The sequence below is a fragment of the Spea bombifrons genome, chromosome 3 (assembly GCF_027358695.1).
Source record: "Spea bombifrons isolate aSpeBom1 chromosome 3, aSpeBom1.2.pri, whole genome shotgun sequence".
Lineage (NCBI taxonomy): Eukaryota > Metazoa > Chordata > Amphibia > Anura > Pelobatidae > Spea > Spea bombifrons.
The window spans coordinates 104900941-104923748 of NC_071089.1; the positions used below are offsets into that span (position 1 = coordinate 104900941).

The 22808-nt window shown below is 40.7% G+C and overlaps 1 protein-coding gene across 1 annotated transcript; it reads left to right on the top strand.

Moving 5' to 3' along the window:
• The first annotated feature begins 2179 nt into the window (after positions 1-2179).
• DZIP1L (DAZ interacting zinc finger protein 1 like) lies at positions 2180-22545 on the top strand. The gene is made up of 16 exons (XM_053460688.1): positions 2180-2279; positions 10772-11347; positions 12220-12304; positions 12698-12822; positions 14326-14487; positions 15394-15525; positions 16002-16064; positions 16805-16945; positions 17257-17284; positions 17769-17822; positions 18382-18509; positions 19020-19212; positions 19885-20092; positions 21298-21515; positions 21939-22078; positions 22190-22545. Exons 2-16 carry the CDS (start codon positions 10835-10837, stop codon positions 22355-22357), a joined length of 2358 nt encoding a protein of 785 aa, XP_053316663.1. The 5' UTR covers positions 2180-2279; positions 10772-10834; the 3' UTR covers positions 22358-22545.
• The last annotated feature ends 263 nt before the right edge of the window (positions 22546-22808 follow it).

Consider the following 22808-nt stretch of genomic DNA (forward strand, 5'->3'; position numbering starts at 1 on the left):
GTACATTTAGGGACAGAAGATTAAGGGATGCAGCAGGCTCAGTGGGTGTCATTGCAAGGGGAATAGGAAGAAGAAAAAAAGGGGGGCAGAGGAGAAGAACGAAAGGAGAAGGGGAAAAGAACAACGGAAAGAAACCGACCAACGGAGTCGTGTATAACACTTCGTACGCCTGTCGAGGGAGTGGGACGATTGCTCAGCACCTCAAGGAGGTATTCACGACAACACCAGGGCGTAGGTGTGTGGGAACAGAAACACTCCTTTTTAATGCGATACCTGCAACAAAACAATCCTAGCGGGACTTCCCATTTAAAAAGCTCCTTTTAACTGACAAATGCAAAAGTGGTCAAAAAACATGAGTTCCACTCAGCATGCCATGTTTCCTGAAACACTGTATATGTCATACACATGAGGAGCCACATGGCATATTGATCAGGATACTCATGATGTATATGATGGTGAAAACTCAATAGTAGAAATGCTTTTATCTGTTGGAGGTTCCCTGTGGCAGAAAGTATTACACAATGCTTTTTTAGAAGAAAGTTAATTCATTTTTTTGCTATAATGTACACAAATTCAAATGGACCTTTGCACTGGTGTTACAACCATTTGTTTGGATGGAATTCTGAGTCTGCACAATTAATGTAAAATCTAGTATACATAACAGCTACACCAGGACTGGTCTTATAGTTGAATTGACTCTGCACAGGACACCGCGAGCAACAAGAAGTGCCATGGAGCACCTCCTCACCTCCTCAGATTAGGACAGAGGAAGATATATGTCTGATGACACAGACCTTTCTCAAAGCTCCTCTCACTGCCTCCCATTATGATAAATCCTTGTGGACCACAAAGCAAGGGATATGGCATCATTTCTCATCCCTCTCAGCAGGACCTGTATGTAGGCTACAAAAGATTAGTGAGAGAGGTCTGTGCTGTCTTCAACACAAATCACGTGTTGTCCCCCTTCACCACCAAAGCTATGAGATCCTGTGTCTACTCCAAAAACTATTAGGCCATCCGAATCATGACCATAACTATTCCAGCCACTTTTGGACTTACCTCCTCAGCCAGAAATAAAATGTTTTAAATTAGAATGTTATTTAACCTTATGTTAAATGGTCATTTTATTTGCATTATTTATGTCTTTTGTAGCTCCCAGGAATATAAAGTGGCAGAGGTTTTCAGGAAGGAGTTAACTGGCAGCCTGAGTGCAGTGAAAGACCAGGTCTGGTTACTGAGCAACGTTAATACATTAACCGAGGAACGCATGTTGTGTATTAATTACACAGACTGCTGCACACAGCAAAGTATATTAAGTAGGATTTCAAAACCGATACTATAAACTGGAACGGCTACCTGTGGATTGATCGAGTTAGGCTTGTGGATCTGTGATACTTTGTTTGAAAAATAATATTGACACTTAGTTTGATGTCTGTTATGACTTTAAATTAACCACGTATAAACAAACACAACTACACCGCCATCAATCTGGAATCATCATACATAGCATTATGATTTAAAAAAATATATCAGATTTTTAGCTTTGAGAAATGTACCAGCTTGCAATGTGCTACTCACCCCCAGGCATGGAAAGCATGTACCAAAGAGCATAGTTAAAAATTACATTTTTGGGGATATCCATTTAAAATGTGTGAAATCTGTAAAGTATTGTGTTTTTGGCTGTAAAGCTGTTATTCATTTTTTTGGAGAATAATTTTTTAATGATTATTAAACTGTGAAATCATTATGGTTAATTAAGGTTAATATATATATATATATATTAATTAAGGTTAATATATATATATATATATATTGTTAACATTATATAAAAAAAAAGCTAATAATAATTATATATACGTGTGTATATATATATATATACAGTATACATCTATATATATATGTGAGCGTGTTTGCAATAAGGACATATAACAAAACGGAATAAATTACTTATCAACTCAACAGATATACTTTTCTACAGTACTGTTTGGATTCCTAGGTACCTGTTTTTAACTGGCCTGTCTGACCTTTCTGTCACTAAGTAATTTCTGCCAGGCCAAGCACAGTTTCCCTTTTATTTTCCAAGCAGCGGTTAATAAAGCATGCGATACTGGGATAAGAGTCAGGAGGTGTTCAGTAACTAAGGCTCCATTTCCCAGTGGCTTGGCTTCCCTGGTTACCGTGAATACCAGTTTGTGCTGAGCAGACTGCAGTGACTCTGGAGCACAATTAATAAGGCAGTGTATGGTGACAGAGCCTCGGCACAAACCCAGCATACCCAGGTACACCAGATATATATTTATATGTTATATAGAATGCATTGTATATTATTAGGAGCATATTTGACAGGCGATGGAACCACGGTGCTGTACCCTGAGACAGAATGCTTTGCGTATGTTTGGATGAACATTGTATGTTTACTTTTAGTACTTTAGTAAGTTTACTTGGTAAGAGTCAGGTGTATATATTATATACGTATCTGCAGTGAAGTACACAGTGAAGGAGATCAGATCAGAAAATAAATGCAAAATTGCACTTCAAAGACAATTTCCATACGTCTAGTGCCCTGACATTTTGGTATAAATTGGCTTAACTGCTATATCCTTATGACTATACAAAAAAGGAACTTCCTGCCTCTTTTGGGAATTCACATAGTCACAACAGTCAATCAATTTTATATTACCACTCTACACTTAGTAACATAGTAACATAGTAACCTAGTCATTTAGGTTGAAAAAAAGACACAAGTCCAGAAAGTTTAACATTGAAGCGATTTCGAATTGTGCCTTAAAAGGGAAAAAATCTGAGCTATAACTAATCCTGTGCTTATAACCAGTTTTATCCCTCAATATCATCTTTGCTAAAAAGTAATTGAGCATATTTAAAGACGTTTATTTAGTCCAAATGGATGATCTGTCGTTCTTGAACAGGCCACCAGAGACTGGCTGGTATTGTAAAATGTTGTATAATATTATCATAGAGCTTCTTAGACGCGTTCTATTCTATTTTCAACTATTGTACTGGTCATTTGTTCAGTTACACAATGTCCTATTGCTGATTTCAGAGTGTGTAGCATTTTGGAAGAACACATAGTTTGCTTTAGAAAACCAAAGTGACACTAGGTGAGAACTACACACAGTTATAGGTAAGCCATAGAGTCAGATTACTGGTGTACACACCTAGTAACCATGTTTCAAACACAGGCTGAAGGAGATTAGTGAGGCAAGACATGGTATGTACAGAAATGACCAAGGCCATTAAACATAAAAACCGGGATAACGGGGTCCGTGGGCCGGGTGGCAGGCAGACCAACACTGCTTTAATTTCAGAGTGGCATATAGGGGTATAAGGCATTTGTGGAGGCAGATTGGCATATAGGGGGTTAAAAGGCATATCATGGGGCAGAGCTCCATAAAGGAGGGTATAAGGCAAATCAGGGAGGCAGAGTGGCATATAGGAGGGGTATAAGGCATTTCTGGGGGCAGAGTGGCAAGCCTGGGGGCAGATGTGCATAACTGGGGGGGGCAGGTTGGCAAATAAAATTAATTAAAAACAAAAAATATATCTTCTTCTTATTCATAGCTTTTATTAAATATGTAAAAAATAGTTTACATGAATTAATATTTACTAGTAAAGCTTTTTCCCTGTAGGGTCATCTTATATTCAGGCTTTTTCTTTTTTCCTAAATTAATATTCAGATTTTGGGGAGTCGTCTTATAATCAGGGTCATCTTCTAATGGAGCAAATACGGTATTTGAGTATCTGTGTGGCAGAGCCTTTCCTGGTGTGTATTTGGGTGTCTGTGTGGCAGAGCCTGTCCTGGTGTGCGTGTATTTAGGTGTCGGTGTGACAGATCCTGTCCTGGTGTGTGTTTTGGGGTCGGTGTGGTAGAGCCTGTCCTGGTGTGTGTTTAGATTTGTCGGTGTGGTAGATTCTGTCCTGGTGGGTGTGTGGATGTGTCGTTGTGGCAGAGCCTGTCCTGGTGTGCCTTTGGGTGTATCCCCTTTTCCAGATAATATATATGTCTAGTTCTACTAAGGTTTTCTGCCTGATATTACAATAAAACAGCCAACCCAAGATTCTTACCAGAGAGAGAGCTTTAATTAGAATCTGCCCAGATTAATGTTACAGCAAACACAAAACCAGAGTTACATTGATATACAGATGACAATCATTCATACCACTCACAAACATCCCATCTATCTAATATCTGCTGCTAAGTGTGTATGCTGTGTGAGTGATGTGCAAAGGGCGAGACTCACCAATCTAGTCTCCCAGTGTGTGCTTCTACTATGTCTTTTTAAGGGATTTCTCTATTGATGTGTAAATTAGGGCCCTGTCCTGTGTTCCCAAGACCCCACCGTGTGATGTTATTGACTTGCTATGTTTCCCATGCCTATCTCCAGGTGATGCATTTCCTTCTGTGGTAAAGTGTATGGGAGAGTGGTTGATGGGATATATATCTCACTTGGTTTCCTCAGCCAGGCATGGTAGCAAACCCAGGTGCTCTCAGGTGAGGCTTCCTAAGCTCGTTACTGGGGAGGAAGCCTTAAAAGAGAGGGCTGTTAGGTTTGCAGGGGGAGGAGAAACTGAGTGAAGGAGCAGCTACAGCCAGCGCTGCAGCCCACCAGGTATGAAGCTTTACCCATGCAAAACCTGTTATTTTGCTTTGTGCCAGACCGTAGGCTTGTAGAGAGGTATCCGGATGTTTAGTTAGAGCCGGACAGGCTTAGAGTTTGTTTTGTTTACAAGGTGCTCTGTGCCTACAGCATCTAAATAAACACACTTTACGTTTGAAACCTGTGTGAAGACTGTCATTGCCGCCCCATGCGTGAGCTGTTCCCTACAATTGGTGGAGAATGCGGGCACAGTGGTGCTAGGAGCAACGGCATGACAAAACACTGCATCTGAATTTTGTGGACATTTAAAGGGCCGGAAGCATATGTCCTGAGTGAAAGCTGCAGCACTGTAAGGCCCATCCGGCACAATGGAGGAGGTGATAAAACAGCTGATACAGGCTAACCTGAGACATGAGCAGGTTTTTGAAGCCCAGCAACATGCGCAACAGCAGACTATGGCCCAACAACAGGAAACGAATCGCCTGTTAATGGAGCAGATTGCTGCGCTCAGAGAGACTGTTGTGACTCAGCCCCAACGAGTGGAGGCAAGCCCCCTTGAGACTGTTGATGTGAGGAGGGCAGTTCAGCGGGGCTTACAAAAAATGACGCCCGACGACAACGTCGAGGCCTACCTCACCGTATTTGAGAGAGTGGCGGAGAGAGAGAGAGACTACCAGTTGCAGAGTGGGCAGAAGTGATTGCACCCTTTCTGACTGGTGAACGGCAAAAGGCCTACTATGACCTCAGGGAGCAGGATGTCCGGGACTTTACAAAACTAAAAATGGAGATCCTTGCTCGCCTGGGTGTTACGCCCGCTGTTCGGGCCAAGAGAGTCCACTGTTGGAAATACACCATGGACAAGCCTGCCAGGTCCCAGATGTATGATCTTATTCATCTTGTACGTAAGTGGCTGGAACCAGAGTCCACTACACCAGCCCAGATTGTGGAAAAGGTGGTAGTGGACCACTACTTCCGTGCCCTCCCGGCGGAGCTACAACGGTGGGTTGGGCATGGAGACCCCAGAACTGCTGAGCAGCTTGTCAACATGGTAGAAAGGTTCATAGCAACCGAGGACTTCCTCCGTGAGGTCCCTGCGGCACCAGCACCTTCCAAGACTGTCAGACCCGCGACATCTTTGGGTAAGAGAGTTCCAGCTGGAGGTGTATGGAAAAATGTGAGAGAGAGCAGGGCTCTAGAGTTTGGGCGAGGGCACAGGACTGATCCTGAACCCCTGGGGCCCCACAGTCCTAGAAAGGGCTCCCTACTAAAGAGGCCAGGGACCCCCCCAGTGCTGGAGGTGCCATGAGTGGGGGACACATAGCTGCCTATTGCCCTCTTAACTCAGAACCCATGGTGTGTGACGCTAGTCGGCGTCAGTCCCTATTTGCAGAACCTGTTTGTGCAGCCATTCCAGAGTCAGAGACTGAGCCACATTTTTGTATGGTGAAAATAAATGACTGCTCCGTGAAGGCACTTTTGGACTCGGGTAGCCTGGTGACTTTGGTTCGGGCCGGCCTTGTGGCTATGGACTACGTGCCGAACAAGCACGTAAGAGTGCTATGCATCCACGGGGATATTGCAGCTTACCCTGTGGCCCCCATTAAGTTGGTGACCCCATCTGGAACTGTGACCTACGAAGTCGGAGTTGTAAAAAGACTTATGCATGCGGTTATATTAGGCCGCGATTTCCCATTGTTCTGGGAGTTGTGGAAAAGGGGGAACGTTTCTGCAGCTGGGGAACAAACTCCGGCAGAGTCTGTACCCTTCCCTGTAAATAATGGGTCATGTGAGACGGCCATTGGAAACAATGATACCAGTAAGGGGCAGGATGAAAAGGATGTAGGCCCACCTGAAATGTATAGTGAAGATTCTTTCCCCTTGCAGGTGTTAGCTGGGGAGGAAGAAGAAGAAACTTCCCTACCCGGCCAACAGGTCTTAGATTTAGAAATGTCTCGGGGTAACTTCGGGACCGAGCAAGTGAGAGACCCCACTCTGGGAACTGCACGGGCAAATGTCACCGTAGTAAATGGGGTACCACAGGAGCCCGTAGCGGACCAGAAATTTCCACATTTTGCCATGAATGGGGATCCAGTGTACAGGGTCACCAAAGTTAACAAGGAAATTGTGGAACAGCTTCTGGTGCCAAAACCATACCGACACCTGGTGCTGGACATAGCTCATAACCATGTGTTTGGGGGGCACTTGGGGACTAATAAAACTCAAGAGAGGGTCCTCCGACGGTTTTATTGGCCTGGGGTGTATGAAGAAGTATAAAGGTATTGTGAGTCATGCCCCACATGCCAGAAAAGTGCCCCAACACCACACTTCCGTAGCCCCTTGGTACCACTTCCCATCATTGAAGTACCATTTGAGAGAGTTGCCATGGATTTGGTAGGGCCCATTGTCAAATCTGCTAGGGGACACCAATACATTTTGGTTGTATTGGATTATGCTACCCGGTACCCAGAGGCGGTACCCTTAAGAAACATGGCCTCCAAAAATATTGCTAGGGAGTTGTTTTACATGTTCTCTCGCATGGGGATCCCTAAAGAAATTCTTACTGACCAGGGTACGCCCTTTATGTCACGGGTCATGAAAGACCTGTGTAAGTTGTTTAAAATCACTCACCTCCGTACCTCAGTGTACCACCCTCAAACAGACGGGTTAGTTGAGAGGTTTAACAAAACCCTAAAGCATATGCTAAAAAAGGTGGTAGAAAGGGATGGTCGGGATTGGGACTGTCTATTACCCTACCTCATGTTCTCTATCCGGGAGGTGCCCCAAGCGTCTACAGGGTTTTCCCCCTTTGAGTTAGTCTATGGCCGACATCCAAGGGGTTTGTTAGATATTGCCAAAGAAACTTGGGAGACCGAGGCCACCCCATATAAAAGTGTTATTGAACATGTGGCTCAGATGCAGGAGCGAATAGCGACAGTGATGCCTAAAGTTAAAACGCATCTGCAAAGAGCACAGGAGGCCCAGTGCAGAATTTATAACAGATCTGCCAGGTTGAGGGCCTTTAATCCTGGGAACAGGGTCCTGGTTTTAGTGCCCACCGTCGAAAGTAAGTTTTTAGCCAAGTGGCAGGGTCCCTATGAGGTTGTAGAGAAGATAAGTGAGGTGAATTACAAGGTCCATCAACCAGGCAGGAGAAAACCCTTCCAGGTTTACCACGTAAACCTGATCAAGCCGTGGAAAGATCGGGAGTCTTTTCGGGGCGACCCAGGCAGGGGTCAAGGAAGTGGGGCAACCAGTTCCCCCAGTAACAATAGGAGAGGCCCTGTCAGTGCCCCAGAAGCAGGAGGTGAGGGAGTTCCTGCAGGAAAACAGACGCAAGTTTTCGGACCTACCTGGCCGTACCCACCTCATAAAACACCATATTAAAACTGAGCCTCACAGTAAAGTGAACCTGAAGCCATACAGGATACCAGAAGCACGTAGAGAGGCGGGATCCTCTGAGGTCAGGCGCATGCTTGAATTAGGTGTGATTGAGGAATCCACTAGTGAATGGTCAAGCCCCATTGTGCTAATCCCAAAGCCCAATGGGACGTGGAGGTTCTGTAATGACTTCAGGAGATAAAATGAGGTCTCAAAGTTTGATGCGTACCCCATGCCCCGAGTGGATGAACTGGTTGAGAGGCTTGGGAAGGCAAGGTACATCACAACACTTGACCTTACAAAGGGCTATTGGCAGATACCGTTGACTGAGGAAGCTAAAGAGAAGACTGCCTTTTCCACTCCAGAGGGCCTGTTCCAGTATGTTGTGATGCCATTTGGGTTACATGGGGCCCCTGCTACCTTCCAGAGGCTGATGGATCTGATTTTGAGACCACATCGTGATTATGCCGCTGCTTACCTGGACGTGGTAATTTTTTCGTCTGACTGGAAAAGTCACCTCTGTAAGGTACAGGGCGTGTTAGACTCCATTAGTGATGCAGGCCTAACCATAAACCCTGAAAAATGTGCAGTGGGTCTGGAGGAAGCAAGATACCTGGGTTATATCATTGGTAGGGGGCTGGTTAAACCCCAGATCAATAAGATTGAGGCGATACAGAACTGGCCTAGGCCAGTAACAAAGAAACAAGTGAGGGCTTTCCTTGGCATAACCGGGTACTACCGTCGGTTCGTGCCCAACTTTGCTTCAATGGCAACGCCGTTGACAGACTTAACGAAGGGTGGTAAGTCAGTGATGGTAAAGTGGAACCCCGAGGCAGAAAAGGCTTTTCAGAGTCTAAAGTCTGCCCTGTGTGACCAGCCAGTGCTCGTTTCCCCTGATTTTAGGAAACCATTTCTGGTTCAGACAGACGCGTCTGCTAGAGGTTTGGGAGCGGTTTTGTCACAAGTGGTTAATGGGGAAGAACACCCAGTGCTGTACTTGAGTAGGAAACTGACCCCAGCCGAGGAAAATTATGCCATAGTGGAAAGGGAGTGTCTCGCCATCAAGTGGGCGTTGGAGTCCCTGAGATATTATCTCCTGGGCAGGGAATTCGTGTTGGTGACTGACCTTGCTCCTCTGGCATGAATGAATCAGAATAAGGAGAGAAATGCAAGAGTGACAAGATGGTTTCTCTCCTTGCAAAATTTTCGATTTACAGTGGAGCATAGAAAGCGGATGCGTTGTCCAGGGTGTACCGTATGGTTGCTGACGCTGTCCAGACCTCTGGTCTGGAGTCGACGGGGGGGATATGTGGTAAAGTGTATGGGAGAGTGGTTGATGGGATATATATCTCACCTGGTTTCCTCAGCCAAGCATGGTAGCAAACCCAGGTGCTCTCAGGTGAGGCTTCCTAAGCTTGTTACTGGGGAGGAAGCCTTAAAAGAGAGGGCTGTTAGGTTTGCAGGGGGGGGAGAAACTGAGTGAAGGAGCAGCTACAGCCAGCGCTGCAGCCCACCAGGTATGAAGCTTTACCCATGCAAAACCTGTTATTTTGCTTTGTGCCAGACCGTAGGCTTGTAGAGAGGTATCCGGATGTTTAGTTAGAGACGGACAGGCTTAGAGTTTGTTTTGTTTACAAGGTGCTCTGTGCCTACAGCATCTAAATAAACACACTTTACGTTTGAAACCTGTGTGAAGACTGTCATTGCCGCCCCATGCGTTAGCAGTTACCTACACTTCCTTCCCTTAATAGTATATATGTGTAATATTATCTTTCCTAATTGTCTAATCCTGCTAATTGTCTTTCCTGCTACTTCCACCCTAAGTGGCTTGCAGCTATCATACATACATATATGCACACATAAACTTAATCAAGTACATATTAATTACAAATATACATACTTGGTATGTACCCCAACATTCTGGTGTGTGTGTCTGGGTGTCGGTGTGTGCACTGTACTTACTGTAGTAATACATTGATTTATTTAATGATTTAGTGTATCTTATCCAGAAATAAAACACCCTCCTGAAGTTGTAGTCACTTCAGAAGACAAAACTTTATAGGCCAAGAAATGAGTGAGAGGAAAAGTAAAGGTATTGTGTTATTTACTCTTATTTCAATCTGCATATCTTATCACAAAGGATTAATCGCAGAACCTTGAACGGTGGTTGGGATCTTCAGAGTGAAACCCAATTTAGTTTCAAGAACTGATTTCTTTATTCCCAGTCACAGTCCTTCCCCCTTAAGAGAGGACCTTTTACATAAACATACTGGCAGACCACTTTGCACCATGAACTGTATCTGGGATGAGGTATTCATTGGATGATGCAGTGCTAGAACCGTTGTGAATATCGTATTGTATAGTTTTGTTCCACTGAATAAAATGGAACTTTTTCCTCTAAAAATTTTTGCAGTAGCAAATGTTTTGATTCCATTATGTCTAATGTATTTAATTTATTAGGGCCTTTTAACACTTTTGCTTTCTGGCATTTGAATACAAATAATGTGATAAAACGAATGTTTTATAGTTATTTATATGGCAAATGTGTTTAATTGTTTTGGATAAAATGTAAATATCCTGACAAATATAGTTTCAATGGTACCAACATTTCTGCCACCAGTGATAAAATACTGACACTATGTGGCTATTAAACATATTGCAGTTGACATCATTCAGTTTGATAAGGTCTAACACTTTGATGGAATTGTTTCTTGTGCCTTGAGTTACTTTTGTAGAAAATACTATGCACATTTAATTAAACACTTTGTCTTTTTCAGCCTTTCTTCAACAACATCTACTATCCTTTATCCTCACTTCAGAGGTCACCAAGGTTTCTGAAGATGCCAGGACACGTTAATTCTCCAGTGCTCTACCAATCTAGAGTGCAAATGCCATTATCACCAAAAGGCAGCCTTATTCAGAGTTTTAGGTTCCAAACACGTAGGGATGGGATTGACTGGAGGCGTTTTAGTGCTATTGATGTGGACAGGGTTGCTCGTGAACTGGATATATCTACTCTGCAAGACAGCATCAGTTCTATTACCTTCTGTAACCTAGATAGTGAGAGATGCCCATACTGCCAGCAACCAGTGGACCCTGTTTTGTTGAAAGTCTTGAAGATGGCACAGTTTATTATTGAATATCTTCTTCATTGCCAAGAGTGCTTGAGCAGTAACATAGCACTGCTTGAGGAACGTATAGAAGAAGCTGTATTAGAACAGCAAAAAACTAAAGAAGAACTAATCAAGCAGGGTGAGGAACTCAAGAAAATTAAGGAGGAGAGCAAGAGGAGGAAGAAATTAATAAGCACCCAGCAGATGCTGTTGCAGGCTGGTGCTAATAACTACCATAAGGTAACTAAAAATGTTGTACACCTAAATAAAGAAATGTATGTTTATGTATGAATATGAAATAGGTTTACATTATAATCACATGGTTATACGGCCAATGGATAAAACTGAATTTTCAGTATTTCAGTGCTGTGTACAGTAATGTAGGTTACCATTGACCAAAATTATGTTTTTTTTTTTATAATGCTCCGGTAGCCTTCTTTTATCTGGAGGCTGCCATTGTTGTCAGTCATGAGATATTTTCAATTACTTACTCAGCTTAAACACCATTCTTAGCCGGTAATTAATGGCCATACTGATGAAGTCCTGCTTGTACAATAACATGTTTTCCTCCATAGATGGACCATCACGATGTGGGATTAAGATTGAGACATACTGTTTTTATTACAAGGCATAGTGTTTGTCTAGTTAATTACAAAAAAAATTTGAGATGCATCAACCAAGAATTAACAGTCGCTTCATTGCCTGTCCTCCCAGCTTGGGGCATTACAGAAGAAAAATCTCCATCAACATATAGTTTGTTCCTGCAGAACCGAAATGTGAGGCACATTTCCCTTGCATGAGGGAACCAACAAACCCCAGATGTATGTTTTGGCCTTCATGGCTTCATCAGTGGGGCCAAAAAGTGTGTCTGTGGTTTGTTGGTTCCCTTGAGATGCTCCTAACTGGTGTTGCTTGAGCTAACACCGGGGGGCACACACAAATTACTAATATACAGCTTTCTGAAAACATTATATAATGCAAGACACCAAAATGCATTTGAAAACCTATTTTTAATCAGATATGTGTAATTAGGGGAGTTCCCATTTAAAAATTCCCTTAAAGCAAACTCATTTTTTTTCAGGGTTTATGTTAATGTACCCTTCTCTTCACAGTGCCAGCAATGTGACAAGAGCTTTATGAATTACTCATACCTTCAAGGACACATTCAGAGAAGACATCCAGAGATCACAGAGACTGGTACGTTGCAGTACATATATGAAGTTATTGGATGGTAGATTGTGAGATATATCATGTATTTACTAGTTCATATTGTTGAAGAATTTGTATGAAGTACAATATGGCAACTGGAACTGTGTGTGAGATAAAGGTTATTTACTATACTGTTTTACATTTTCTATAAAATTCCCAATCTAAAGCAGCTTTTAAAGTTTTGTTTCTCTTCAGAATCTGTTTGGTACTGTCATTGGAGGGGAAATCTTAATTTAAAAAAAAATACAATGATGGAATGCAGTGCAATGTTACATGGCAATCATGGGGGGGGGGATTAGATTGATTATTTAAATTCAGCCGTGTGAGTTGTTTCCAACACTGCAGCAGCACTACAGTAATCAATACTTATGTTTCCCTCAGAGAGACAGAAGAAGAAGCAGGTAGAGCAGATGGAAGTTGGCATTGAGGACCTGAAGTCCAGGCTGCAGAATACACAGTTTCAGCTGGAAGCCGAACGAGAAATGGAGAACCGAAGAAGAATGCAGGTAGAAGAACTGTCTTTTGAATGTTTTGTTTTTGAGCCAAAGGGATATATGTACTATCTCATGTATATGTCCACAATAAAACCCATTGTTGCAACAATAAAAAAAAAAAACATTATAATGCTTTAAAATGAACTTTAAGATATTAGTGTCCAATCCATTTATGAAATACTCGATCCAGGGAGAAGTAGAAATCCTTGCTTTTGCCAACCATCTAGGCTAAGTCCAATCCCTCAACCCATTAGAAGTCTATTAGCTGAAGACAGGGTCAACTTACCCCATATAGGTCTCCAGGTACTGGTGAGCTGCTCATGAGTGTCTCCAGCAATCGTGGCAGGTCAGAAGCAAGGGTTAGCATTTGTGTGTAAATACCTATCTTATTTACTCAGCACCACTGTCCCTGGTTTTTTTTAACAACCTCCATTCTGTCACACCACATTTTTTATAATAATAAATATTACTTACTTAAATATTAAATTAATTAAATCTTTAAAATGCATGACCGTGCACTTCTTATGGATTCGGTTAAATAAATAAAGACATAAATCATTGAATTGTGTATGGCCACAGCGCTTTATTGTTTGATTGTTACACGCCAGCCATAACTTAAGTGTACAGAACAGCTTGACGCGAATTGCCAAGCCTTGTAAACCATTACCAACTATAACCACATGACCTGTCTGTGGTAAACATAAAGACATCAAACATTCTATATAACCTTTTTTAATTTTAATTAAAGAAACCATCATATATGAACAGTGCTGCCGACATAAACCAGCCTGCCGTAACTCTACAATAGCAGGCGGATCATCCTTATATAGCGCTAAGCTCCCCAGGGGACCCTGCCCCTTGGAAACATCACCAAAATATGATAACACATCAAACCGCTGCCTCTCATCCAACCATCGATGACCTGTACAGCACATTCTTATATACCAACCAAGGACCAAACGCCATTCCAGGAAACTGACCTGCGAAAGACAAAATAAAACCAGCAAACCCGGAACATACCACACAGAAGAACACATTAAAGGGGAAGGAGGGTGGGAATCATTAAATGAAGCCTCAGGACCTCTGCCTGCTTCCCACGCTGTCAGCAAGAAAAGAGGGTGGTCCAGAGGGCTGACCCCATATATATTAGCCCTGCTGGACCACCCACTCTGGTGACCACATCCCTGCCCCAACTACTCTCCCAAATGAGCAGCCAGCCATCCACAGTGCGGCCCGGTCATGCCACCCCTTCGTTTATTTTGGCCTATGGGGCTCTCTTGATACTTTAGGAATCTGTTGCCCATATTTGAGAAAGTGCCCCAGCCAAATCAATGTAATAAAAACATTGGCAATTGTCTGGTTCCCAAATCTGTGCAGCATAGTAACAGATCCATCCTACTGAAACTCAGTTGCCCTGATTAAAACAGATAAAACTGACCTGGTATCCACCACAATTAGAAGATAATTTAGAATCAAAGCAGACTGGTGATTCACTCATATCCATGTACTTTGTAGGAGCTAGAAGAAGCTAGACTTCGGGAGGAAAATTTAAAGAGAGACTTTGAGAGATGGAAAGAAGAAGAGAAAATAAAAATCCAAGATGAAATGGAGAAAATGAGACAACAGTTCTTGTCTCAGATTGAAGATATAACACTGAAAAACTCTACAATTGAAAATGTAAGTAAACCAGTGCAGGTGTGAAAGGCAGGTGTGATACACAGGTTCTGTGTCCCTTTTCCCTTTGAATTAAATGTCAATGCAATATCCCCTTAACAGGTTACATGCTAGTGTCACGTTTCATTGGGCTTTTTGTATGGGAGAAAGTTCTGTGTTTGCAGAGCAAGTTGTTGAAATTGTCTTTATAAGCGCATGTTCCAGACATCCTTCTCACCTTCATCAGAAGGGTTTGAGTCAGAATGAGTAATATAATAGTTTTTCAGATTGTGCATCATCCAAGATGCTTGAGGAGGGCGAGGATGTGTTCCTGTGACAAGATCTTAAAAGTTGTCAGGAGGATGATGACAAATGATACCATTTCCTTGAGATAGGTGGAGGGCTTGTACCCTTTGGCCCAGGTGGCAAATACAGCCAAGTGGCCCTCACCCCACTACCCATACATACATATAGACTCACACAGATACTACCTCCCATCAAACACATGCTCTCACTGACTCACATACATATACCCACTTACCTTGTCTAATGCCTAGTTACATCCCTGCCTACATGCAACACCAGCTACCTTGCTACTTCTATATTGTGTCATCCCAATTGTCTTCTTTGGCTCTGGATCAGCCCACTCCTGGTTGGGGTACTGTTCGGTCAAATGTCAGCCCCCCTCACATATCTAACAAACTAACTGTTGTGAAGGACAAGTACACGCAAGCACTTTCTTCCTATTTACGTGGTGACTTTTTTCACTCAACAGGCAGTACTGATGATGTGACAAGGACTAAACTAACATTTGAGCCTATGGCCTATGCTAAATAGCAGTAATAATTGTTTTAGAACTATATATTTTGATTTAGAAAGTTAACTATAAACTTAATTCCTCACTTTTTTCCTACCAACCTAATGTTATAGAGGTTTAAGGACTTAATCAATCAGAAAACCGTGACTTCCAATCTCGGTGATCTAATGGATGAGGAAGACCGTCGTGAGAGGCAGAAGATGCAGCAGGAGCTAAGAATCCTGAGAGATGATCTGGAAAGACAGGTAACATTAATTTACATCAATTTGGCCCTATTAACCTCACATACGTCATTGAATGTGGTTTATTCACTAAAACAGGTGTTGGCAGGGGGGGCTATAGTTTCAGATACTTGAAGTCACCATGAATAAAAAGGGCATATTTTTGTGCAAGATCAGCTGAGCTGGCCCTGAATAATGCATTATTCAGTCAGTGAGGTAACTTAAAAAAATACTGATTTAAATATGCTTTATATTGGACCATCCTAAATATTTTTGGAGCAGAAATTCACTTATGTTGACCCTTCACAATGTGAAGTCAGAAAGCTAAATCGCCTACTCCCTCTTTAGGGAATAAACTGCACAGTTGCTCTACTGGGCTACAGTACACACACAGCTATTGTGTGACTACTCTATGCAGAATTCGATGTATTTATTGTTTTGGAATCACTAAATTGTTTTTATACAGATATCACAAATCTCAAGGTTTATTATTCTTTCAGCAAAGTGAATGGAAAGGGACTTTGAAGGAGACACGGAAAGAGCACAGCATGGAGAAGAAGGAGGTAATTAATGAATCCAACCTATGCTTTTTCTAAACTGGGAATTCATAGGAAATATGGTCTGAAATGGTGCATATAAATAGCTTTTTGTTTAGTTGCACGCAGGTTGGCCTTGCTGTTTTCCTTCTCTGGACCAAAGGTCTTCACTTCCATTGAATTCCACAGTTTAAAACGAATTCTTGCATATTTGGCTTTACGTTTAGACTGATCAACTGAATTGTCTTTGGACCACTGCACTTACAATATAGAGGGATGTGCTTGTACAAGGATTCTGACCCAACCCTTATAAAGTGCAGCACTCAACGGATGACCTTGAAAAGAAAATGCAATCTTCTTTGAACCCACTCCCTCATCTCTTATTTACTTACTTGTAAGATTAAAACTTCTTAGTAATTTTCAACAGTTGGCTCGGGTTGAGTTTCTGTATAATAATAACGTCCTCACTTTAGTCTTACGGTGTAAATAGGAGTAGTCTCAAAGCTGAAAGTATGTTTTTCAATAAACCACCGCTGCAAATAGACAAATGTGGCTCCTTCAAGGTTTATGGAAAAAGAATGAGATATTTTGGAAACCAGACATAAGTGTTTTTGTAGCCTGTAATCAGGAATGATCATATACATTATATTCCTTTCAATTTAGGCACTATTATTAATGATTTGATGGGTGTGTAGAATGAGTTTTACATTTTATACACAGGCAAAAATTACATTAAACCTTTCTTTTAAACTTGCTTCATTTCAAAGCTTATCAATGAGAACAAGAGACTGAAAGCTTCTATGTCCAGTGATCAACGTATAGCAAATCAGCAGTTTGAAGTCCAAATGGAGACCCTCATGTCTAAGATAGAAGCTCAGAAAAATCTCATTAAGTCCCAGGAGAAAAAGGTAGGTGAGAAACTATATGTAATGAAAATAATTTCACAATGTATAAAATATCCATCTAAATACAACATTTGAACATGTTGCTTTACAAACATTCCTATGTTTATTGTGAAAATTGAAGAAGAAATTTAAAAAATGGTTCTATTTAATACAACAATATTATTAATGTTATACTCTATCATTCCCATGGGCTATATAAATCTGAGAATGTCTTGGTGCAGTTGCAATAAACTTTCTTAAACCAGCAACAATTGGTGAATTTGTCTATATTCTATCTGTGAATAAAACAAAATGCACTCCTCCCTTCTTAACAGATCAAAGAACTGACCACATTCAGGGAAGGTAAGAAGACACTTCCACTTTGTATGATGAATTCTAAATAAGAAATAAGAATGTGTGTGTTTGTGTGAAGGCACAGCTATAGGACATATGTAAGTCAGTTTGGGGTTCCCTCATATGTAGGTCTTGAGCAAAGCCATTATTATAATCTATTTGGTTTTTAATACAGGAGAATTTCTGGCATGAATGAATGGCTTTAGAAATAGAATAGTGATCTTATATAGCGATCCTATATATAGAGATAGTAATCCTCCAGAAGGTTATCATTTGTGATGATAAATCAATGCGTGTTCTTTCACACGTGAATGCATGAATGTGAACACATGAATGTGAACACATGAATGTTATACACATTGTACTACATTATATTATTTCTATAATGCTAAGGTGGATAAACACCATAAACAACAATACACTAACACTTACTATTTACACAGAAAAAATAGTTTGTATAGCTAACCCTGTTAATGTTAACCTTCTAATGCAGTGCCACAAGTGGTCCTTCCAGTTGGAGGAGCAAAAGATGAATCAAGTGAAGAAGGTATGTTCCCTGTGGTAGTAATGGCAAAATACAAAGAGTAAAAAGAAGGTGAATGTTACAGTCCTTTATTTGCTTAAATGTGACGTGTATAAACAATACTCTAGTACATTACGCGCTTCCAGACTTTGTGACAAACATCTGAAGAAATTCCCCATAGGTTTCAATAAGTTCCTCAAGTTATGATCACTGGTATCCTAATGAACACAGTTTACCTATTCCTGATCGCATTGACACTTAACAACTTTTTACATTTTCAAATGTTTTACGTTTAAAAATCCAGATGGCACATATCAGAAATGCAGCATAATTGTATGCATAAACAGAATTGCCAGCATTTATATTTACTCTATATGGCAAATGTATTGGGACACCTGGCTATTACACCAACAGGGACTTGCATTCTAGATTCATAGACATTAATATAAAGTTGGTCCACCCTTTGCGGCTATAACAGCTTCTACTCATCTGGGAAGGCTTTCAATGGTCAAAATGAGAATGATAATGTTGTCTGCATCCAGCGGACACACATCTAACCCATGCATGCATATATTATTTATAGAGACTGATGAATCTCCAGACCTGAGAAACATTGAGGCCTTAAGAAGGGACCCAGGTTTCATCAGACAGTTCCGCCCAATATTGGAAGAAGCCTTAATAGAGAAGCTTGAAAGCATGGGTGTCAAAAAGGTGATATGTTGTTCTGTTGTGTTTCATGTTTGCATAGCCGAAAAGCTACAAATAACTAGATGTTACACAGACTATATAATGCAGTTACATTGAAAGGGACATCTTAGTGTTCTTGACAGCCCTACTAAAGAAGAAAGCATGTTAAAGTACTCTTCACTTTTGTTACGCGAGAATAAAAATGTAACATGCGGGCAGTCATATCCAGCCATCAGCTATCATTACGTGATTAGGTGGCCACCAGCTTTTAAGTACCAGAGTCGCCTCATTAACCCACCAAAGTGCATAATAGTTGGAGTGCCAACCTTTGACGTATTCATATAGCTGTTGAATAATGTGAATAATGTATTGCATGTTTAGTTCTTTAAGCATATTGATGGGTTTCTTTAAAATAGTTCATAATTTTATTCTAAATGCTAAAGTTTATCAGCTAGCATTGATATTCTGCCAAGGCACCCAGACATAGATAAGTTATCTATTCTCTAATCTGTTTTTTCTATTGGAATGTTTAAGGGTGCAAAGGGAGTATCTCCGCCAATGTACAAAACGTTGAAAGCCCTCCTGGCCACCCAGATGCAGCAGAAAGTGAATAGATATCCTGAAATTGAAGCAATTAAAGCTAAGCTTGGTAAAGTACTTACCAGAAGAGTGAAACAGTGGAGGAAGAATGAAGACACTCTCCAGACCAACTCTTCTAAGCTGACCAGTAAGATGACAACTTTTTAAAGGACTCTCCACCATTAGTTTGCATGAGACTTATGTTCTTAGGTCATATGTATAATAATGTGATCTATGATACCGACAATATCCGTACCTCAATGCTTATGAGTTTGCTAATAATTGCCTCCTTAGCATGCTGGAGCATGAAGATACAAATGGTGAGAGATTATGACAAGGTATGTTAGGCAATAAACATTAAATACATTTTATTGAATATTTTATATATATTGCAATGATCACTATAAGCTGATTGCTGCACATTTAGCATAATTCTGTATTAGAGTAACTTGCTACAAATATGGCCAAAGTATTAATTCCAGTGAGGGAATTTAAACTTGCAAGTGATAGACATATGGCTATAGCATAGTCCACAATGTTGCAGCTTCACAGCCAAGGTTTGTTCTGCCCAAATGGCTTCTCACAGCCATTCTTATAAAGGACCCACGTCCATTAGAGGCTACAGATAAGGCTGATGAGTATAGTCCTAAAAACACCTTCCCTCTTTCAAAATATCTGTCTTACCTCTTTCTCGAGAGAGTGCATAAATGATAAATAAAGATTTCTCCTGCAAATGGTGGTAATGTAATTTCAAGTTAAACAAAGTTAATTATTTAGCTATTGTATTTTTATTCATATCAGACATAACTTTATTTTGTAGGTCAGAATTCAAAAAGTTTCCAAAGACAGTATGTCAAAGAAAAGGGTGTGCATCCTGTTGAGCAGGTCAATCCGCAACCCAAGAATATGGTTATTGTTGAATCACGTCAACCTCCCACCAAGGCGCCTGTACCTTCCCCAAGAAGAAAAGTAATGGGACAGCAGAATGAATCTAGAATCACTAATGTTGCTGCACCCTTTTCACCAAGGTGAACTATACTTGCTTTTTTAGATACACTTTATTTCCATTCCACAAATGACACTATGTGATACGAATAGTAATACTCATTTATTCAAAGGTATCAAACTACCCATGAGGCACATATGAAGCATATGTGTGGGAGGCAAGCTGATAAAAATGTTATTTTAATTACCTACTTTATACCTTGTGGCAAGGTTTTTTTAAATATGTGTAATAGATCTAGTTCTAATAGGAACACAGAGTAATTCACTAAAAGTTATTTGCCAAGTTACTGATAGGAATACCTAAAACCCACTTAACAACTTACCTAAAACTCACTTAACAACAACTGTGTGGAAGAATTACTTATGAAGTACCTTAAAAGTGGATACTCAATGCCAGGTTAAAATGGTGCCAGATTCACCACTTCAGGTCTCTAGTCATGCCTCTCCTTTAGACAGTTTTGTTACCTGGAAGCACCAAGTGCACATGGAGGAGCACAAAGAATGTATGCACACAACATTTTATGGTATTTATGGGAATGGGTTAAAACACGCTTTTATACAAATAAAAGGAAAATAAATATTTTTCAAAATAAAAAATAGAACGCCTTAAATTTAGATATACCGTATTGGCTCGAATATAGGCCGTACCCTTAAAGTTTGGGGCTATCGTAAAGAAAAAAATATTTTTAAAGAAAAAATACACATTAGTGGAATGGTAAAACAATATTTTATCTAATGAACAGGCATACAGTTTGTCAGCATATGTTATATACAAATATACAATACTTCATTCATAATGCTCCTTACTTATAGCTATGCCCAACTGCCCCCTGATATGCCACTCTGCCCCTAATATGCTTTATAACCCCTGATATGCTTTATGCCCCTAGATATGCCACTCTGACCCCCTGATATGCCACTCTGTTTCCTAGAAGTGCCACTCCCCCCCGACTTACCAATGCGCTGCGGGCGTCGGGCCATGAATATAGGCCGCACCCCCACTTTAAAGACCTAAAGTGGGGGGGTGCGGCCTATATTTGGGCCAATACGGTTCTTTTGCAACTAAATTGTCAGTTCTCTCTTTCTTTGCTTAATTTTTTTTCTTTACTTGGGTCTAACTTTTAATTGGATAAAAAAGCATTTTCAAAACATTAGACATTTTCCAATATTTTGCATGGCTAGAACATAATGAAATTAAATGCATTCTCGTTTTCTGCTTTTCCATCAGAACTCCTCCCTTTACTTCAGAAGATGACTACTCAGTGATGGACCATTCATCTTTTCACACCCCTAAACACAAGTCCACTCCAGAGTCTCTGACAACACCCAGGCTGCAGAAGCAGACAGAAGTGTATAGTGATGAGGACTCCTCGTTTGATTCAGACACATCACTTGAGAAGCCTAGTCCTAGATCTGTGACATTTTCAACAGAAATGTCAAATCAAGGTTGGAAAGCTGAACCTGACAAATCAGGTTAAATTCTGTATATAAGGATTTGTGATAATAAGCATGTGGTGCATGTAATCTACTACATTTTAATGCTACATAAATGTAGTTCTAGTGAGTATTTTGATTTATTTTGGTAAACCAATATAAAGTCTTCTGCCTCAGAGTTAGAAAGCCAGTAATAATTAACCAAGACCATTATTACTAATGTTTTATCTTCTTTTTTTGTGAAAAGTCTATATCATAATATCTGCTGTCCAATAAACCAGATCAAATATTTGAGAGGATTTCAGTTTAAAATTGTGTATTGGATTCCACGCCTATTATAATCATATCTGTACTTACTTTAATATTCATTATGCTTAATAATCATCATACTGTGGTTTAAAATATGCAGAGCTCAAAAGACTTTATCATTTTCAGGCTCACTGGTACAGTCCATGGCACGAAGTTTAGAAAGACAGTTGTCCAAACCCAGACAGAAGCCAGTTGGGGGTGTGGAAACTGTCACTTCCAAGCCCATGAAATCAATAAACACCCCCAAAAAGACAGAGGAAATGCACGTGAGTTGAATCTGAATTTTATTATTCAGCCATTATAATGCATGTCATTTTTACAATGCCGTGCAAATCCCAGGTCTTCAATACTGACCAATTCTGTGATTTCTCTGACAGCTATCAGACTTAAGTGACTCTGAGATCTCCTCCTTTGATGAAATCACAGAGAATCTTGGCACTGGTGATCGAAAGCCACAACCTATCCTACGGCAGAGCGCAGATTCTACAGGTTCACGAAGCACCAGCGTGTGGAGCTCAGATAGCATCAGAGCTGGGGGCTGGTAATAAGTGAGGTTCTGAAGATAACAGATAGGAATGATGTGCCTCTCAGTACTTAACACTTTGTTTTACACCACAACTTAGAGCTCTTCCATCCATTTACTGATTAAACACATTGCATGGATATGGATCATCTGAATTTGTGAAAGCACCACTGACTATCATAAATCCGAAGGATTCTTTCAAAATACTGTAGACTTTTACCTGGATTAATATGGATACCTGGGAACGTCAAATACTAACCTTCACTTTTTATTTTAGATTTTTGTAATGTTAACTACAGTTAATGTGGATATATATACATACAGATGGCTCATAATAACACCACAGAATTTAGTTAGTATTGCAAACCAAATCCCCAAAGATTCTAGGCACAAAGATCACTTAATGTCAGCAAAAACCTAAGGCTAAGAATCCAACATTTAAAAACTGAGATTTGCCTTCATTTATCATTTGA